The sequence below is a fragment of the Mus musculus genome, chromosome 13 (assembly GCF_000001635.26).
Source record: "Mus musculus strain C57BL/6J chromosome 13, GRCm38.p6 C57BL/6J".
NCBI classification, from domain to species: domain Eukaryota; kingdom Metazoa; phylum Chordata; class Mammalia; order Rodentia; family Muridae; genus Mus; species Mus musculus.
The window spans coordinates 33319465-33341567 of record NC_000079.6 but is presented as its reverse complement, the minus strand read 5'-3'; the positions used below and the strand labels follow the sequence as shown (position 1 = coordinate 33341567).

At 39.1% G+C, this 22103-nt stretch overlaps 1 protein-coding gene across 1 annotated transcript; it reads right to left on the bottom strand.

Moving 5' to 3' along the window:
• Positions 1 to 6197: 6197 nt before the first annotated feature.
• Serpinb9f (serine (or cysteine) peptidase inhibitor, clade B, member 9f) lies at positions 6198 to 17491 on the bottom strand. Its single transcript, NM_183197.1, has 7 exons — positions 17442 to 17491; positions 15574 to 15751; positions 14182 to 14322; positions 13626 to 13743; positions 12057 to 12199; positions 9291 to 9446; positions 6198 to 7323 (listed from the first exon to the last, which is right to left on the bottom strand). Exons 2-7 carry the CDS (start codon positions 15739 to 15741, stop codon positions 6916 to 6918), a joined length of 1134 nt encoding a protein of 377 aa, NP_899020.1. The 5' UTR covers positions 15742 to 15751; positions 17442 to 17491; the 3' UTR covers positions 6198 to 6915.
• Positions 17492 to 22103: the final 4612 nt, after the last annotated feature.

The following is a 22103-nucleotide window of genomic DNA, read 5'->3' as shown; positions in this document are numbered from 1 at the left end:
GTGGAGTATTAACTTTGAAAATTTTTATTACACACTAAAGAGGAAGTCTACTATACTAAAATTTTTGTTTTTCTCATATCAACTTCATTTCTCTGAAAAACAAATTTCTTGATGAATCTCCAAAATGCTTAATTGACTTGTGATTATATAGAGATGAGAAGGTTCCTGAGGAAAATCTAAAGCTGTGTTTCTGTATAAACATTTTCTGCCAACTCATAAATCTTTGTGTAAAATTAAGCAAATCATTGGGTGTGTATTAACTTAGTAAACCAGTTTTTTACTAACAATGACTAAGCCAATATACAGTAGCAGCTAAAAATTTACTATATGCCCGCAATCAACAGTGGTCACTTTCCTTATATCCTCAATAAATTACACTAATTTATGAGGGTTTGTTGTTTTTCTGCAGCTATAAACTTCATGTAAAATCTTCTTAATGTCACGTCCTATTCAAGACAGATGAAGCTATTTTGCTAAGACATCATTGTTGATGTTTATTTGATAGTAAGCTTTTAATTATTTTTGTTCCATCTACAAATATGTTTTGTATCAACACCTGTAATGTTTGAGGCCCACAAATATAGGAAAATATTTAGCAGCTTAATAATCTTTCTGGCATTGGGTTACACATACATCCAGCAACAGTATGCGTGGCAACCTGATTGCTTCATCTGTACCAACTCCTTTCTATACATTGCAACTAGCATTCTCAGAACTCCTCAAGCCCCATTCTTCATAAGAATATTTGTCCTCCAATCTCTGAAATATAAGAATTTTCCTACTCCTACTGAACATCAAACAGATTTCAGCTTACAATATCAGGTTACAGCCCATTATTGAGTTAAGTGATCAAACATTTTGGTTGAAAACTGAATTTTCAAGCTGAAGAGATGGTTCAGGCTGTGATAGACCTGAGGCTCTGATCCAAGAGAGGTTGATATTGAAACACTTAATTAAAAAAATGAACCTTCTTTGCCTATAGAAGTAGCCAATGAATTGCTACTCAAATTGTCCTAGCAAAAGTGGCATAAGTTCTTTGCTCACTCACCAGTGTTCTGGGTTCCCAAACGAACAACAAGCACACAAACACACACACACACACACACACACAAACAAACACACACATACACACATACACACACACACACACACACACACACACACACACACACAACACACACACACAAACACAGAGAGAGAGAGACAGAGACAGAGAGCCTTATATTCTAATATGCCTTAAACAGCTCAATGTTTAAGCCACTTCTAGCCTTCATGTGGCTCATGTACTTTCTGATAACACCAAGTCATCACTTACTAAAACCTATATTTCATCTTTGCTGCCGCAGACCCAGACCTGCAGCCCTTTTGGACAATGTTCCCTGATTCTTACTTGATGGCTGTGTTCTCTCTTCTACACTTCTTAGGTCTAATGTATCATTCTTCTTCCCCATCATGGTGGCTATCTCCTTCCTCCTCCCTCAGTCCTTTCCCCAGGAATCCTCAAAGTCCTGCCTTTGTCCCCCTGACCAGCCATAGGCTTCCAGCATCTCTATTTACCAAGCAAAACCAATTGGGGACAGGGACCCTCAGCATTTTACATGTGAGGTATTGTGTAATTTGGGGGACCCAGTTAGCATAATACAAGCATTAGACCAAATATATGACATTTACCAATGAATAATTACAAAGTCTGTTACTATAAAAATAAGAATGATCTCAGTAACACATATTGAAAATAATTTCAGGATCTCTTTTGGCCATTGCTGTACTTGGGATTGACCCTATATCTCAAGCATATTAGACAAGAGTTTTGCCATTCAGTTATAATCCCATCAACTTCCCTCCATCTTAAAAAAGGGAAAAGGAAAACCCCCCAAAAAGAAAAATCTTTTCATTGGAACTTAAGTTGCCCAAACTAGCCCTGGTCTTTTCATTATCCGTTCTTATGCTTCTAACTAGTTAACATTAAATGCCACCAAGCCTAGCATAAATTATGCATTATTTTCTACTACATGAAATCTGGATGAAAATTTGAGAGATCTTCACTCAAAACTATTACTCATTGATCTTAAATAAATTTTACCATAAGAGAGTCTGTCTTCCATCTTTTTAGCCACTGATTCAGGAAATAGTGTGTTAACATTACTATAATTCCTTCTCAGCAACTCATAGGCAAGGGAGAGTAGGAATGTGGGTGACAGATTACATACCTGAGCCATCTGTACTGCACTGTTTCCTTTTGCCACCAAAAGGACCAAAGTTGGAGCTAAGGAGATATTCATAGGAATATAACACATATATTTGAATGGTTATTTTGACAGAGCATCTTCACAAGATGGATGGCAAAGGTGCTATTTGCATCAAACAGAGTATTCATGATGCAGAGTTTGGAGGAAAAGAAGAAACTGTGCTCATGCAGTTGAAGTTTTATTGTTCTTATTCAGGGAAATCTGGGACTCTACTCTTGATTTTTATTTTAAAGCTCTTAAAGATTTAAAATTAGATTTGGAAAATTAATTCTCAGTCAACGCCCTCCCAATTTTATGGTTACTAGCTAAGTATCGTCATGGCAGCAACCCAAACTAGCTTCTTTCTAATCTGCATAGATAGACGGAATGTATATCAAAAAGAAAAATGCAGGACACAGCTGAGTGAGGCAAGCTCTAGTCTCCTTCCATAGTGACCAGTTCTTCTCTTCTCAAGATGGTATAATTGAGAATAGGCAGACAGAGGAAGAAAGGAAGGGAAGAAATAAACAACCATGATATCCAGGTATGCATTAGAAAGGGTCCTACATATTTGCCAGATAGTACAGGAAAAGATACTGAAACACTAAACAGATCCAAAGACATGCTTGTGTTATTTACTCTGTTGTGCAGCAGGGTTCATTCCCATGCAGTAAATACTTAGGGGACCTTGCATCCACTGCAGGCATCCAGACTGCTTTTCTCTTGATCATGCATCACCTGAGAGATAAATGTACAGCTTGGCCCAGACTAAGTGTCTACTTCTGAGGCCTTAACCCAATTCTGATTCACTGTGTAAACTATAGCTGTGCTCTCACTGTCATAGTTTTTTTAACCTTGGAAGTTTGTTCCTGAGTCCTTCCTATTTTGTTAAAATGCATATCAAAAAGTCTAGGGAGCCTCAGAACACTAAAGCTGACACTGCGTCCTACACCCAACTTCCAGGGCTCTCAAGGAAATGTAGTTTTGCTTTATTCTAGTGTCTTATACTCCAGTTGGTCCTCTCATTTGATCCAGCTTCCATCCCTACATTCCTGCCAATTCGTCCTTATGTCACTTTAAAGTTGCTTCAGAATCATTGAAGTGATTTTTTATTCCATCTAGAGAATCACCTACCCCATCCCTCTCACTCAGTTCAAACTATTCTCCCATTCCAAGTTCATTGGGACAGGACAACCTCAGGATCTCTGCTGTTTTACCATAGTGCAGCTAGTCCAACCCAATTTTGAGGCTCCCACATCCCTGGCTGAGGCAGGCAACATCACCTGCCAATTCTGCAGCTTTTCAGTGCAGTGTTCAAGGCTTGCTACCCATCGAGATCAGTTAAATGTTTATCCTGTTCAACCAGACTCTTTATTAAGTACAAGGCAGACACCATCCTCAGTACCCCAGGATAAGAGTGAAGAGGACTGACCTAACCTCATCCAGCTCCTTGCAAAAGGGCAGAAACAAACACTGAGACAAATTATTACAGGGTATTATGTCCTCCATACATGGACTGGGTAAACTCCATTTGCATGCCCCAAAGATACAAAACTTGCTCACATTAAGCACCTTGTTTCACCTTTTTAATATTTTAAATTTAAATAGTGTATTGTTTGTGTGTCAGGGTGGTGCTTTGTATGCATGTATGTCTGTGTACCATATGCATGTTTGGTGCTCTCAGAGGAAAGAAGATTGTATGCTATTTTCTGAACAGGAGCATTTCTTACATCCTGAGGCTATTTGTCTACCTAGACATGCTGATGGTAGCTTGGGGATAATGTTCTAGGACAGATGCACATTAATATCAGAAAACCTTGATCCTTCTCAGGGAGTAGATATATGATCCTGTAGTCAGTCAGTGTGAGCATTTTGTGTGTCTGTGAAGCCTTTTGGATTCTCCTGTTTCCAAACAAGGCTGCTGTACATGATAAAAAGGTGAAACAAATAAGGTGCTTAATGTGAGCAAGTTTTGTATCTTTGGGGCATGCAAATACAGTCTATCCAGTTCATGTATGGAGGACATAATGCCCTGTAATAATTTGTCTCATTGTTTGTTTCTGCCCTTTTGCAAGGAGCTAGATGAGATTAGGTCAGTCCTCTTCCCTCTTATCCTAGGGTATTGAGGATGTTTTCTGCCTTCATTTGTCTTTCAAATCACACATTTGTGGGCTGTGACAATACTTATAAAGTTATATGACAGTCATCATCTAATTCCTGAACTTTATACTGTATGCCCAATTTAATATCCAGCTTCAACACCCACCTACTTTTCTTAAAAACCACAAATCCATTTTCCTCCTGTTTTTCCAAGTCATGAGCACTGCTTGTGAATGAAATATGTAGTCATATATTTGGCCTTCTGTTACTAACCTAATGTTTTCAGTGCTCTTCCTGTTTCTAGATGACAGAGACATGGGCAAGGATCACAGCCATGCTATCCAATGCCACCTGCCTTAGGTTGATTTCTTGCCAGAGAATTTAAGTATGGACATTTCACAATTTTTGAGTTTGCCACAGAAAGAAATTCCAGGAGGAGCCAATATGAAGTAGAATTGGATTTATGAAGAGGCAAGCACATATATATTTAAACACAATATACAAAGGGAAATCCAGTAGGAAATGTGAGGACAAGATCCATTTAAGCATGCTGATGACTCCAGGGAGAGCATGGACTCAGTGTCTTAATAGTACATACACTACTCATGGTAACACATGCAGATTTGGTGGTTCTCTTAACTGTTACAATGTTGCTGAGGAAACCGAATTCTCATTACTTAATTGAAGTCAAATGTTTTTGTTTATTTTTAAGTTCAAGTTTTTAAAGGTAAAATGCATGAAGATATATGAGTACCAGACACATAAGCACAACGTTATCATAGACAGAAGCCTTGTTGGGAAACAGGAGAATCCAAAAGGCTTCACAGACACACAAAATGCTCACACTGACTGACTACAGGATCATATATCTACTCCCTGAGAAGGTTAAGGTTTCATTTTCCTGAGCCTGAGAGCTTACTCATTATCAAGCTGTGTGGTGCACTCTGTCTAGAGAAACTTCACATTCCATGGATTCTTCGTTGTTGATTACGGCTAGCTAACTTTTCACCAGTCCCTTTCTATAAGAAGATTGGGGCATATTACCAAGAGGGGAAATGTATACATAATGTTTTCTTTACTCTTATTGAGCTTCTTATGGTCTATGAGTTGTATTGTGGATATTCTGAGCTTTTTGCCTAATATCCACTTATTAGTGAATACATACTATGTGTGTTCTTTTGTGACTGGGTTACCTCAGGATGATATTTTCTCGTTCTATCCATTTGCCTGTGCATTTCACAGAGTCATCGTTTTAATAGCTGAGTAGTACTACATTGTGTAAGTGTATCACACTTTCTTTATTCACTCCTCTGTTGAGGAACTTCTGGGTTGTTTCCAGCTTCTGACTATTATAAATAAGGTTTCTATGAACATAGTGGAGCCGGTGTTCTTGATATATGTTGGAGCATTTTTGGGTATATGCTCAGGAGTGGTACAGCTTGGTCCTCAGGTAGAACTACTTCCGGCTTTCTGAGAAACCACAAGCATGATTTCATTTAGAACTTTTTTTTTTTTTAAATTTTAAACTTGTTCATGTGTGAGAGATTATGAGCAATATTTCATGTACTATGTACATTTGGGATCTGTGGAAGCTTAAAGAGGACATCAGCATCCCTGAAACTTGTGTTAGAGGCAGTGTTAAGCAGCCATGTGGGTGGTAAACAGTTTTCCAGGAACCTCTGGAAAAGAGGCAATTCTGAACCATGTCTCTGTAATGGCACTCTAACACACTGAAAATAAATATGCCTCCTGTATGTGGCATAGTGTGGGCCATATGGACATAGCTCTAGTTATAAGAGAATCTAAGATGCAGAAAGTTAACAGAAAAACCCCTCTAAGTGCATTAGTTAAAATTTAAAGTACACAAAGTTTTTTGATAAAAAATTTATTTTGAAATGCATTTGAAGACCAGAGAATTTGACTATTATGTTTAGTTTTAGAGAATCATGGTAGTTTGTAGAAGCATGACTTTTGCATGGAGGGCATTTGGTAGTCCAAACTAGTTGTTATGATATGTAAATATATTGAAAACAGATAGAAATGGCCATTTGTTAGAGGACTCACTGCACCTGTTCCCAAACTACCATAGTATTGGGAACATACCTGGTGAGTAGTAGGCAGAAAGGAAAATGAATTTCAAATGTGCATACAGAACAGATACCAGGAAATAAAAGTGGCAGTCCTCACCCAGAGAAGCATTTGTTAGGATAAAATCAGAATAAGGCAAGTGAGGGCAAGTGTTGTGGTTCCAGGAAAAGACAATGTATTTTGATGTCATTGTTTGTCTGTGGATTGACTGGAGGTTTATTTAGGGTTACTTTAGAGATCATTGTAGGTTATCTTGAGGACTACCTTTGCTTTCTAATCTATAAAGGAATCCATAACACTCTGTGGTCATCTGACCTGGCAAAGGACACAAATTAATATCAGGGTAGGGAGAGCTGAATGTGGGCATCACTAGATCAGAATGAAACGGTGAAAGTTCCTTCATCTTGGAACATGTTTTCCACCCACTTGTCCATCCTCACAGAGCAGTAAGGCTGGTAGAGATGCCAAGAGAGACCTCTACCCCCATAAAAAATATGCCTTATGGAGATGAGAATCTGCCACAGAACAGGATGCTGTTAGTTGTGCTGTGCATGATGAAGAAAAGGAAGGGGTGGTCAGCACAGAAAGTTTCAGGATCAGGACCTAAACATAAAAATATAAATTCTACAGCAGAGGCTGCAGCAGCCTCTGTTCCTTCCTCATTGACCTCTACTACACACTTGTGAACAAACTCGGACAGACACAGGTTTTCCTTAGTAGACATTCCTGATAAGTCAGCCTTGCTTCCATCGAAGACATTCAAAATTCCCAAATGCTGTAGCAGGGAATTCATATCATAATCCTCTTGTAGTTGAAATTTTGGAAGATAAACATGAAACTCAGTGCGATTCATAAACTCTGGTTTGGTCCAGGCTGTTAACTTCTCAAAAGTGAGATTGTTTTCCACCTAAAAAAAAAAAAAAAAAAAAAAAAAAAAAACAGAATTAGAAACATTTAGATTCAAAGGTGAAGTTTTACCCAGAGCCACACAGGTAATCCCTGCTCATAGTACTGTCTGTCATCATATACAGGAATTGCCTACTCAAATGGCCAGGAAGTATGGGTAACCCACTGTCCTGGTAGCTTGTTTGTGATTTTCATGATGGAAACGGTGGACAAGCAGTACAGGGCAGGGCTATCTGGCTGTCTTCTCCTTGGGAGAGATCTATTATCCTGACAAGTGTCACTATCCAGGTGATTATTGTTTAATTTCTATTTTATTTTGTTTTCTTGTTTCAAAGATATTAAATTATTGGTACTTACATAGAAATTAAGTATTGGGAAGGAAAATAGTTGATGAAAATTTAACTCATTCTCTATTGAAGTGAAGCCACAATTAGAGAGCTGGATAGTGAGAGGCAGGGAGCTCTTTTGCTTTGAAAGACACCTTATGTCATGCATATTTTACTACCAACAATTCAGAGGATGGCTCATAGACTGTGGGGTTTCCTTATGCAAGGAAGACCACCATTTGTTACAATGACATGTCTGACTTTGCCCTCCTTAGTTTTCAAAGTTTATGTTTCTTATAGTTAGGATATATATATATATATATATATATATATATATATATATATATATATATATATGACATTGTTTCAGGCTATTTTCCATTCTCAGATATTAAAACAAAATACCAACAGTAAATGATATGGGTTATATTTATGGAGGAGGATTATGTTGAAAGAAATGTGGTAACTTTTTAACCTGAGTGGCCCTCATTTCCTAATTGGTAGTCTGTGGGGCCATGGGTGTAGGGGCAGTTGGGTAAGGAAGAGAGCCTGCATCCAGCCAGAGTTCCAGTGTTCTTGGTGGGAAGACTTGGGAGGACTGCCAGATCCTTTCCATGTGGCCCCAGGTGGGCGTCTCCTTGAGTGAAGGAACTGACACCACATGGTGGCGGGTGGACAAGGGGCAGCTTCCAGTACCAAATCTAAGTTTCCAGCATCCCATGCTGGATACAGAGGAGGAGATGAGAAGAGAATAGGGGCCTTGGGGTGACACTCTCATCCCTGGACAGGAAAGGAAGAGAGGTCAGTGGGAGAGGGGGCTCTGGGTGGTTCCCACACAGGTGAGTGTCTTTAGCCCTGGCCCTGATGAACAGTTTCTGGTTTTAGAGCTTTATTGTAGAAAGGCGGGGGGAAAGACAGAAGATAAAGGAAAGAGAGAGACTGACCATGGCCAAGAGAAGAGAAGGGGGACCAGAAAGAGAGAAAAGGAGCTATAGAGTAAGAAAGGTGAAGGCTTGAAGAGAGAGAGCTAAAATCTTAGAGAGAGAGTAAGGAAAGTAAAAGCTTAAGAGAGAGAAGAGGGGTCAAGCAGCCTCTCTTGTAGTGGGATGTTATCTTGCTGTTGTTAAGTAACTGTGAGAAGCAATATAACCAGAAGACCATATGCTTGGGATGTCGTCTATGTGGCTGTTAGCCACACGCTTCTCCTGTTGGTGCTGTGGGGGCTATGGGGGCAGTAACTTTGACAAGAGACAGGGATTTTGGAGAAATGAGGGAACACCTTCCATCCCATGTACACAAAAATTACCACCTCCGGATTCTACCAGGGTTTCGAGACCTCAGCCTGGAGACCAGGCTGTCCATGCATAGCCCATTGACCCACAGTAGTCATTGCCCATTATAGTGATGAAGTTATGGCATGTAACAAGGGCACATGGACAATGATGGACATCTTAGACACAGCTATGATCCTAAAGACCTGTGCCTGCCTACAGCTTGAAGTTCTGTCTGTGAACACTATTCCCTCAAATGGCAGTTGCCAGGGTGAAGATGTTAAGGTCTGTTCTAATAAGGACACAAATGAACACTGGATTCTTCTCAAAGTCATTTGGAGTGGTGAATGCTACAGAATATTCAGGCTTACCTTGCTGATGTCCACACCCTCATCTGGGAGTAGGACCACAAAATTCAAATCTATGCCCTCATAGGGCATCACTAGCACTTGTGCCTGGATTTCCTTCACATAGGCATGGAATAATGTGTCTTCCCGCCACATCATCTGCACTGGTCTTGTTTCCTTCTGAACAGATGAAAACATCACATCAAATATATAATTGAGAGAAGTCAGATGGTTTCCACATCAGCTGTGGATAATTCCAGTGTTTTCTACACTCACAGTGAAATCAATATTCATGTTCCAGGTACAATTCCACAAATTCTTTCAGCCTCTTCATGTTTTCACTAACATAATTGAGTATAAGCAGATATAGGCCTGTCTCTGTTAGAACTTTTACTGCTGTAATAAAAAACTATGACCAAACATGGGAAGATGATTAATATTAGGACTCTCAGATCACATTTGGTCCTAAAGTGAAGTCAGAGCAGGAGCTCAAGGAACAGCCATGGAAGAAATTATTTATTGGTTTGTTCTTTGGGATTTTTCAGTCTGCTTTTTTACTCAACTCAGGACCACCTGCCACAGTTGGCATGACTACAATGAGTTGAAACATACTCCATTTATCATTAATCAAGAAAGTTATCAACAGATTTGCCTCTGGGCCAATTTGTGGAGACAATTTCTCCATGTAGAGTTCTTCTTTTCAATTTGGTTATAGCATGTGTCATATTGCCAAAGCAACAACTAGCACAGGGACGAATGATAGATGATCCTATACAGTAAGAAAAATGTGTATCAAATGTTAATATTCTAAAGCCCTTCTTGGGTTTAAAAAATAATCCACAAAGGCTCTTGTTTCAAAGCTTTTTACCACATGGGGGCAGTACTAGGAGCAGGCCAAATCTTTAGGAGATAGGTTCTAATTGGTCAAAGTTAGTATTGGTGAGCAGGTGCCTCTGAAGAGGAGATTGGCGCTGCAGACCCTTCCTATTTCTCTCTTTTGTTCTCTGACTGGTGTAAGGTTAACAAGCCTCTACCATACAATTTCCAACATGTTATACTGTACTAGTACAACCTGGAGTGATTGGGCTAATTGACCTGGGCTGAAACTTCTGAATCATGAGCCATAACAAATATTTCCTATTTTTAAGTTAATTTTCTCAGAAAGTTAGCTACACTATTGATCAGAAGTAGGATTTTCAACATTTAATATGGTCATCTATTACACCTAATGAAACAGCATAATCAATTATAAAAAGAAAAATATTAGAGTGCAATATTTTCATAGTGTTGTGAATTGGACAACAGACAAATGTATTCGCTCAGAAAACAGCCTGGACACAGAGGTACACAAACTCACAGGTTCACAATGGGTCACTATTTTACAGAATAACAAATTGAAAAACAGGGACACTTACTGGTTTAGGTTAGAACTATATTCTGATAACCAATCACAGGGATAATCCCAAGATAAATCACTACAAGATGGAAAACATATCAACATATATCTAGGCTTCTTTGTGATAAAGTAACAGTGTGATAATCCATCAAAATGTGAAAAAAAATTATTTTTAACTGATTACAAGTTGTGGTCCATTTTGACAGAATTTTGTATATCTCCTTGTGATGTAATCAGGTGTTATATTTCTTATGCACCAGTGGTATATTTTAAATACAGAAGTAGGACACAAGAAGATTTAAATTAGAGTGTACATTAAACATAAAAATTTGTTTGGTTATCCCTAGTAAAGATTACAATTCTAAATTTCAAAAATATCATTCCTTTAAAATTTCTGTTAAATCATTTCTAATAAAAATTTAATGAGGAGTTTAACATTTATGAGGCTGAAAACTACATTTAGTTATATTTATAGTGATATGGCAAAATAATTTAATATCAATGCAAATAGATATTATACTCTAATAAGAACTGATATTTAACCACTCCTGTTCGATATTTAAAAGCAATAAATACTGGTTAATAGTGATAATTTGATTAATAATTTAAAATGAGCATTTTTATTAAAAAATACTCTACTGTATAAATGTTTGTATATTTCTCGTACTCTTACTATCTACTCTTACTAGTGCTCCATATATGTATTACATTACCATAGCAGCACAGTTTTGGCATCCTTGAACTTAAATGAATATCAATTTCTACTATGGTTTTATTAATTTTTATTATATATTTTCAGTATTTACATTTCAAATGTTATCTTCTTTCCTTGTTTCCCCTCCAAAAAAACCCCTACCCTCTCCCCTCTCCCTGCTCACCAACCCATCCACTCTTGCTTCCTTGCCTTGGCATGGTTTTATGAGAAATGATCAGAAGTTGTATGAGCCATCAATATAATGCACAATCATAAACACAGGAAATACTTTTTGTTCATATAATTTCTTTTAAGGAAGTTTAATGGTGCTTTTAGAAAGACAAATCTCAACGGTTTTTCTGTGCTTGCCTGACTTTCTTTCTTTCTTTCTTTCTTTCTTTCTTTCTTTCTTTCTTTCTTTCTTCTTTCTTTCTTTCTTTCGTTCTCTCTCTCTCTCTTCTTTCTTTCTTTCTTTCTTTCTTTCTTTCATTCTCTCTTTCTATCTTTCTTTCTTTCTTTCTTTCTTTCTTTCATTCTTTCTTTCTATCTTTCTTTCTTTCTTTCGGCTAGAGATCAAGACCAGCGCCCTACAAATGGAATGCAGTATCTACCAAGGCTCTGAGGACTACACATTCACAATTAAAGTTTTCCATGCAATTTCTTCATCACTTGGCAAGAAGTTTAGGATACTGTTCCTTACCTTGTTTATCTTAAAGGGCATTTCCTTGGTCCTATTTTTTTCAAAACGTTTACACCATGTTCCATGGAAATATAAGGCATTGGCGAGAATCAGCCTGGTCTGTGAATTAACTGAGTCTTTTGACAATAAGTCTGGAATTTTACCTTTGGAGAAAACAGACTTCATTCAGGTACCATATGCATAATGTGTGTGTGTGAGTGTGTGTGTGTGTGTGTGTGTGTGTGTGTGTGTGTTTCATGAACATATATGACTTCTGAGCAGATCAAAGTATCATTTATTCAAATGTGCTTAATTTGTTAATTGTATTAAAAAATAAACCAAAAAAAAAAAAAAACACTAGCAGCCATGTTTGACTTGAGGTCATACACACTGGAAAAACTTTATTTGTAAGTCCCTCAAGGAAATCAGATTTGGGAAAGGCAGAAAAGGAGACTCTAAGATCCAGAACAAAACAAGGATAAAAATGATGGTGGGGTAGGGAGGGAACCATGGTAACACTCTCCTGTGGCTCATGATAGTTTCCAAATTGATTGAGTGTAGAATCTGCTAAAAGGCAGATCTCTGTATGGGTCTATGAACATGTTTTCCAGAAAGAACATCATCTTTCTTGTGCTGCCATATATGAAGATCTGAGAAAGAAGCAGCACTGCTTTTGTCTGCCTGACTTCACTCCTTGCTGGTGATATAACCTGGTTTGTTCACATCACTTCACCTTCCATTCTTACCTGACATGGGAACCCAATAGTTTTGTCCATCATCTGATCTCAAGAGGACCAAAATCCAATATGAAGTAGCAAATAATTGATGAATGCAAGAACAATTCTAATTTTAATCTGAGTTTTAGAAGAAATATGAATGTACCAGGTGATGCAGAGGCATTTCTAAGGTTCAAATAACAGTGATCTCAATAATCTCAAATACAAATTTTGGAACCTGTCATATCTGACACCAAAACATATAAGGTTCAACCCCAAATTGGAGGCTCTTTTAGTTTAATGAAACTGAGCTATTCTGACAGAGTGCCATTCATGGAAAACAAACCTAGTATCATCAAATATAAGTAAGGGACTAGATCTAGGAACTGTGGAAGCAGAAACAGGAGTCTTCCACAGAGGTAAAGATGGTGAGAGCTGAGAGAACACAGAATCTAGTAAGAAGCAGCCCCAGGGCATGATTATGGTGAAGGTCTACCCATGAATCACAGTCTCCGGAATGTTAGAATCACATGTCAGAACACTGCAGATCACCCATGCCTTCAAAGGTAAAATGTTATACTGATAATTAGACCCAAGACTTCTTATAACATTTATATCATTCCCTCTGTAGTACTTGACATACACAATTAATCTTCGGTTTTAAAATGAAAGAGTCTGAGGTGAACCTCCATGAACTCCTTGATCTCTAAACTGAACCATGTGGTCTGGCTAGTTTGCATCAATTGGACTGTGAAAAACTGTGAGATCAGACCATGGTGGGGAGAAGGGAAAGTAAAGAGGAGGGAAGGAAGAAGACAGAAGGATGCATAGAAAGGACAAGAATGGGCGATGTGAAGAAACTTGATCTTCTTACCATTAGTCTGTTTGGAGACCCACATGTTTATGTGTTGCCTGGACTCCTCGGCAGCTTTGGCAAAAGAGAGCTGCTCCATCTCAGAGTGGTAGAATTTAAGACAGGACTCCTTAAATGTCTTTGGAGAGAAAATATTCAGGGAGGTGACTTTGCAAAATAAAATGTCAGCAAGCTTTTCCACTTTCTGATTAGTATGGTATTAATAAAATTGAATGAGTATAGATATCACTCTATATAACAAAATCATCAAATGGGAAGTATAAGACATAAGTAAATAAAACTACAAGTTGTCAAGTTTGGAAAATTTAAAGACATCTTAACAGAATTACTGACTTTGATGAAGTTTATTTTGGCAAGTCTTATTATGTGGTCTAGGCTGCCTTAGAAATCATGACTCTCTCATGTCCCAGCCTTGGAAATGCAGGTTTTTAGATGTGTACCTACATAGTGGCTGGCACTTAATCCTACTTTTCTCAGTTTCTATAGGGTCCTTTCCCTTGACTCTAAAGCAGCAAGCACTTGGGATATAAGTTATCTTTCTACTGGTACAACTTACTGGAAGTAATTCACAAGTATTTTCTACAAAGAGCCTGTTGGCCATTCTAAGGCAGTACTTTTGGTTGTTTTGCTTGTTCAAGTTATGGAGAAGCAACTGGAAGCCCTGATGGACATCTTCATCTGGGTTTAAATGAAGTGCCTGAGAAGGAAAAGATGAAACATTTTTCAGACCAGAGATGAAACTTTTAGTTGCAAAAGGAATTTTCAAGATCGCTCAGATTGCCATGTAACTATGGTTCTCATGCAAGAAAGGTTGGTGTTGAAATAATTAAAAGTAGGAATTGACCTTCCTTCCCAGTGAATAAATACAAATCCATTAAACAAAAAACAGAAAAGATTACAGTAACCAGTTTTTAAATGATTTCAACATACTTTTTGTCCATTGCAGTACTTGTGGCAGACCAACATTCTCAAACATTTTAGGAAAGAGCTCTGCCACTCAGCTATGATCACAACCTCTTTTCTCCATCATTAAAACAAAATAAAACAATAAAAGACCTAAAGATCTTTCTATTTAAACCTAAGTTGCCCAGACTAGCCTTGGACTTGGCATCTTTCTAACTCAGAATCCTTAATTGTTGGCTTTAAATCCCTTTGCTAACAGACACAGCATAAACTATTTAGGCAATTTATTTGTTTTGTTTTGTTTTTCGAGACAGGGTTTCTCTGTATAGTTCTGGCTCTCCTGGAACTCACTTTGTAGACCAGGCTGGCCTCAAACTGAGAAATATGCCTACCTCTGCATCCTAAGTGCTGGGATTAAAGGCACAGGCAAATTTTTTAAAGTGAATTCTGGGTGAAATATTTAGAGTTTCCTTCAAGTTATTACTTGGGAAAAATCATTGTCTTTAAAACAATGTTACTTCAGTCTTCCTTCCTCTTTATCCCAGGCTCCATCAAATAGTATGTGGATATTCCTATGCTAGGGTTCAGGATCAGTTACACAAACAACTCAGACAACAGTCTTATTTGGATCTTGCTTGTTTATTGAACACACATCCCAATACCTATTAATTATGGATGCAGGAGACAGGAGCCAAGCTGCAATCCTAGGCAGTTACCAGGACCAGGTTTTGCATGGGAAAAACCACAAACAGTAGCATAGCCTATCTAGATAAACAGTGCTCCCTAACTTGTAATGTGATTGGCTGAGTCTAGAAGCAAGTAGCCTAGGGATTTTCCAGCTTCAAAGAGGCTTTTGGACAAAGAAAAACATGAAGTTATAATCAGAGTAAGGAATAAGTCAAGTGAAATTCATGAGCTTCAAAATGAAAGTTGAATCAAAATAGCACAACCAGGGTCAATTTTACCACTTAAAATTTAACACCTACTGATCTTTCTCAGCAGCTCTTGTGCATGTGACAAGGGTATGGTTTGACAGGGAACTTACCTGACATATCTGGACTGCAGTGTCTCCCTTTGCACCCAAGAGAACCATGGCTAGAGCAGAAGAGATGCTCATAGGAGAATAACACACATTTTTTGAAGGGTTGTCTTGACAGAGCACCTTCAAAAGATGGATGGCAAAGGTGCCATTGGCTTGAGACAGAGTATTCATGATGCAGTGTCTGGAGGTAAAGAAGAAAAGGAACTGAACACAGAACTGAAGTTTCATTGTTCTGATGAAGGGAAATACGGAACTCTACTTCTGGTTTTCATTACAAAAGCTCATAAATGCTTTAAGTAGGATTTCAAAAATTCATTCTATGTTATAGTCCTTTGAATGTTAAGGTTATTAGGTAAGTTGATCATAGCAGGAACACAAACTAGCTTCTGTGTCATCTGCCTAGATAGATGGAAAGATCATCAAGAATGCATACACAGGAGATACAAGGTAGGCTCTAGTTTCAGTCCAAAAATATTAGCTTCTTTCTTCTGAAAAAGATTGCTTTGAGAATAAAGAGAAAAAGAAAAGAGAGAGACAGAGAGAGAAACAAAGAGAGAGACAGAGACAGAGAGAGACAGAGACACAGAGAGAGAGAAAGAGAGAGAGAGAGAGAGAGAGAGAGAGAGAGAGAGAGAGAGAGAGAGAGAGAGAGACTGAGATAATGGAACAGTCATGAGCATCTAGCCCATCTAGCCTGGCTTCCACAATTCTGTATCTTGGTTGGTTTGTGAAGAATCCTTCTGAGATATGCACACATGCAATAGACAGTATCCTCCACAACTGCCAGTTGCTACAGGATGCTGAAAGAGACCCAAAGTTAAGCTGGTCTTATCTGCTCTGTTTTACAGCAGGCCCCTTGCTCTTGCACTACAGTGGCTGCTCAGGGACCTTGCATCAGCCAAATTTATCAATGCTGTTTTTCTCTGAAGCTCTCCTCACCTCCCAGAGGAAAGGACAGTTGGTCTCAGACTAAGTGACTGCTCCTGACACCTTAACCCAATTCTGACTCATGTGCATTCCATGGCTGTGCTGTCACTGTCACATGAAGATTGAACTCTGGAAGTGTGTCCCACTGTTTTTCCTACTTTTCTAAAATACAGATCAAAAGCCTAGTGAGCCTCAGAAAACCCCAAGACATACTTCTTTCCATTCTTCAGACAGAAGGATAAAAGATCCTCAGAGTATAGCTAGATTCTTGGAGTTTTCTCATTGAGTCTCTCCCAAGGCTTTGAGAAGAATGTTCTGGCTGCTTTATTTCAGTGACTTACCCTGTGGTTGTGCATCTTATGTGATATCACCTTACCACACTGATTGTTGTCTCCGCCATCCTCAAGAGTTCTACCATGGAATGGAAGGTGTCTGGTATACCACTTAAAATCCTGAGAAATCATTCTCAGGATAAAAGTGGAGATTCGTCTCTCAGACAACATTGGGTGAGTAATTTTAAAATGAGGTTGAAGAGGTGGAGCAGTTCTCAGATGGGCTAGAGTTTGCTCACATATAAAGAATACAAAAGCAAGAGATTTTTCAGATCCTTGAGCAGAGGGTAGAGGTAGTGAAATGGGTTCATTGGTAGGACCAGAGAGGAACTACAGATGACATTGGGAGAAGACCACTGAGATATTTCAGCACCTAATCCTACATAGATGGGTCAATAATGCTTCTGGACTCCAACCCTAAGACAAGCCTCATTGTCAGTCCTTACTGGAGTGTGTAGTACACACAGTTCTGTGAACAACCTCCAGGTCAACTTCCACACAGTCTCTTTTCCTAATGTTCAGATCCATGGTTCACCTCCTGGAATCAGCCTAAATCTTCTAAATCTGTCCTTTTGGGGTCCCATTGTCCTGAGTTTAGTAAGGTTACCTTACCTCCAATGTTTGTGATCTCACGGTGCAGTGTTCAATGGTCTCTGACCCTGGAGTGCTCTGTGGTTGCTTACCCGGTTCAGTTCCTCCCTTTATTCACTGCATGGTGGAGACGTCATGCTTAGGGCTGGAGGCTAGTGGTAGAGAGGAGTGGCCTGACCTCATGAAGCTATGGCCTCTGCAGGGTAGGGATGACTGGGAGTTGTGTAATACTTCAGCCCTGAAGGAGGTAAGACTAGTAGAATCCTTGGTTCTCTGGCTGACTAGGAATCAAGGTAGAAGGTCAACAGGATGCCAGAATACCTGTGGGTCCATCCATGAAAGGCATTCAGGTGTTATGGTGTTTGCTCCATGTGTCCTGTCATGTGAACACTAGCCCAAACCCATGGGCAGAATCCTGCTGTTAATTTCCACACGAATTTTCCAATTGTTGGTTATAGACTGCTTAGAGGACTCTTCCTTGCATTAGGCCAGTAAGAGACACTGAGGCAGATTAATACAGGACATTGTAACCTCTATCCCTGGAGAGAATATACTGTATTTGCATGTGTCAAAGTGAAAATATCTCCTAGAATTCTGCATCATATGTGCCTCCCATTCTTTAATTGTTTTGAAATTAAAATAATGTAGTTCATGTGTGGAAGTGTTTTGCCTGCCTTGTATGTCTGTGTAATATGTGCATCCCTGATACACTCAGAGGCCACAATCCAATATGAGATTTCCTGGTCTGCCACACACACCCCATTGAAGTCTCCTTGGCAGGACAAGGGGCCTGGAAGTGCTCACAAGGCAAAGAGTTTCATGGACACTCACCTCCTGGAGCTTTGGCATTCTCGTTAACCCATATACTCATTCCCTATTCCCACGTTAGACTGGTGTATGGATCCACGTGCTCTCTTTTAGTATTATCTTCTTATAAGTGCCTTTTAAGATTGAATTCTGACATAGCTAAGCCTTCGCCAGTGTTCCAACATCCTAGATAGTCCTTGAGCTGACCATGGGTTTGAATTCAGTAAGAATGTTGCCTACTCAATGACATTCAGAATTGCCTCTGGTATTACACTATTCCTTAGAATAAAAGCCAAGTTGCTGCCTGTCTTTGTGTTTACATTCCTCTGTTTTGTGTAATAGTCATTAAGCATCTGGTAACCTCATTTTTACCTTGCTGATGTGTCACCTAACTTCACTATTTTCTTCTGTATAAAAAGATTGATGCTCAATTTGACATTACATTCAGATTCTGCACAATCTCACGTTATCTCATTATTCATTATTTTTAACAGAGATCCATTATTTTTATTTAGTTACTTAAAGACAAGCCTTTAAAACTACAATGGAAGAAGTTGTATGAATCTAAGACAGAAAGCAATACTTCAACAATGAAAGATTCCTTATTGGGCAACAGGAACATTATGAAATTTTTACAGACACAGGAAAGTTCTCCCCGTATATAGGATCACTCATCTCATTGTACCTGAAAATATCAAGGTTTCAGTTTGCTGGTCCTGACAGGTCATTCAATTTCAGGCTATCTGTGGTGCATGCATGCATAAAGAAAAGCTTTCCACTACACATGCAATCTTTGGAACTCATGGGTGGCAAGCTTTTCCCCCATGTTTTCATTCCTGAAGTTTTGCTTTGAGCTTCTGCAGGGTGCTCATCTTCTGCTGCTTGACTGTAGGTTTACACAAGAAACTACTTACACCACTTGTCCTCCAACTCCCAACCCAGCAGTGATAAGAGAAATAGAAATTTGCTTGTAACTTTCTTGCTTGTCTTGTTTGAGGAAAGGTTTGGCTTCCTTACACATAGCATCTGCTTTCACAGTCACCCTCCATTATCCACTAAGAGAAGGGGATTTCAACTTCCTGTCCCTTTATGTTTCTCTGTTTCCTCTGCTTTGCCTACAAACCCATCTGATCATCTCCCATCTTAACATGTGTTTTGGGGGTCAATTTTTACTTTGGTCCCACATCACTATAGAAGCTGGGACATAGTTATTTCCTCTTTGTCCTTGTGTCCTCTGACATCTTATCTACTTTCTGCATTGCTTCTACTTCTCCCTCACCTCTCCTCCATCCAAAGTCTTCCATGTCATTCTTTACTTCTACTGAGCAGAGTCCATGTTTTACTCTTCTCAGCTTGTGCTGGGAGCCATGGACTCGGCCATGGCCTTGTGGATATTTTCTAGCTTACATAAACAATCCTGAGAGAGCATCCATTGTCATAAGAATAAGAATAAGAATAAGAATGTTTGTGGGTAAAGAGGACACTATGACCATTGGTTCCAAGAGCTGAAGATTGCCACATCACCTTCTGAGAGCCCCTGGACTCGCCCCCTTTCCTTGGAGCCTCCTCTTTTCTTTCTTATATTGTCACTCCTGAATAAAGTTTTTCAGAGCTTGATCCGGAAATTGACTTGCCTTCTTTCTTCATGTTTCTTGACCCTCCCACTCTGTCACTCCTTTGCCCTGGATCCCCAATGATTATCCCTGCAGGTTGGGGCAAACTGGCGCCTAGCATGTGTCTCTGAGTTTGGGGTCTGAGAGAGACCACTCTTCACATTGGGTCACTGCTTCATCAAGAGGTGAATGAAGCACCGAATTACTCCTTCATTAGGAAGTGCGTGAACACCTGCAAAGAGATCACTGCAGTATCACCAGCACTGTGAGATTGACCTGAGAAAGTTAGGAAGAGTGGCTAAACTATGGGACAAGCATTAATAAACATGAATTGTTTTTAAGGGATCTCAAGGAATTTCTCGAGGCATGAGGAATACAGGTTAAGAAAATTTGTTTACAGCCAAAAGCTTCTCCAGGCAAGAGGAATAGGGTTTAAAATAAATAAAATAAAATAAAATAAAATAAAATAAAATAAAATAAAAAGAGTAAAAAACAAAACAAAACAAAAAAAAAACCACAGATGTTAGAAAAATTCTTAGCTCAAATACATTTATGTTGTCCTTAATTATCAGAAGTAGGAATGGTAAATATATAAATGAAAGAATTAGACAAGTTGAGGAGTAATTGCAAAAGTTAGAAAAGCAGGGCTCGGGGACTCAGCAGAATTTAGGAAATTAGTCTGAACACCGGACCAGAGGACAGGTGTCCACCTGGCTCGGGAGGCAGCCTCAGCCTCAGGAGCAGCGGTCGCCATCTTGGTTCCAGGACTCCCTGGAACTTAGGAATTTAGTCTGCACAGGTGAGAGTCTGCACCACAGAAGCTGACAGCTTCTGGGAACTGCCAAAGCAACACAGCTTCTGAGAGAGGCCCTGTTTTGGGCCTTCTTCTTCGACCAGGAAAAGGTCCAAAAACAAGATATCTGCGCACCTTCCCTGTAAGAGAGCTTGCCAGCAGAGAGTGCTCTGAGCACTGAAACTCAGAGGAGAGAATCTGTCTCCCAGGTCTGCTGAGAGACGGTAACAGAATCACCAGAAGAACAATCTCTAAACAGAGTCAACTATAACTACTAACTCCAGAGATTACCAGGTGGCGAAAGGTAAATGTAGGAATCCTACTAATAGGAACCAAGAACACTCACCATCATCAGAACCCAGCACTCCCACTTCGCCCAGTCCAGGGCACCCCAACACACCCGAAAACCTAGACCTAGATTTAAAAGCATATCTCATGATGATGGTAGAGGACATCAAGAAGGACTTTAATAAATCACTTAAAGAAATACAGGAGAACACTGCTAAAGAGTTACAAGTCCTTAAAGAAAAACAGGAAAACACAAACAAACAGGTAGAAGTCCTTACAGAAAAAGAGGAAAAAACATACAAACAGGTGATGGAAATGAACAAAACCATACTAGACCTAAAAAGGGAAGTAGACACAATGAAGAAAACTCAAAGTGAGGCAACACTGGAGATAGAAACCCTAGGAAAGAAATCTGGAACTATAGATTTGAGCATCAACAACAGAATACAAGAGATGGAAGAGAGAATCTCAGGTGCAGAAGATTCCATAGAGAACATCGGCACAACAATCAAAGAAAATGGAAAATGCAAAAAGATCCTAACTCAAAATATCCAGGAAATCCAGGACACAATGAGAAGACCAAACCTACGGATAATAGGAGTGGATGAGAATGAAGATTTTCAACTCAAAGGAGCAGCAAACATCTTCAACAAAATTATTGAAGAAAACTTCCCAAATATAAAGAAAGAGATACCTATGAACATACAAGAAGCCTACAGAACTCCAAATAGACTGGACCAGAAAAGAAATTTCTCCCGACACATAATAATCAGAACAACAAATGCACTAAATAAAGATAGAATACTAAAAGCAGTAAGGGAAAAAGGTCAAGTAACATACAAAGGCAAGCCTATCAGAATTACACCAGATTTTTCACCAGAGACTATGAAAGCCAGAAGAGCCTGGACAGATGTTATACAGACACTAAGAGAACACAAATTCCAGCCCAGGCTACTATACCCAGCCAAACTCTCAATTACCATAGATGGAGAAACCAAAGTATTCCACGACAAAACCAAATTCACACATTATCTCTCCACGAATCCAGCCCTTCAAAGGTTAATAACAGAAAAAAAACGAATACAAGAACGGGAACAATGCCCTAGAAAAAACAAGAAGGTAATCCCTCAACAAACCTAAAAGAAGACAGCCACAAGAACAGAATGCCAACTTTAACAACAA

Coding starts and splice junctions, on each gene's coding strand:
- Serpinb9f (NM_183197.1), bottom strand. CDS start 15,741: ATGAATACTCTGTCTCAAGCCAATGGCACCTTTGCCATCCATCTTTTG. Junction 13,744..14,181: donor ATACTTGTGAATTACTTCCA/GTAAGTTGTACC, acceptor TTCTCTCCAAAG/ACATTTAAGGAGTCCTGTCT. Junction 7,324..9,290: donor AGGGTGTGGACATCAGCAAG/GTAAGCCTGAAT, acceptor TTTTTTTTTTAG/GTGGAAAACAATCTCACTTT.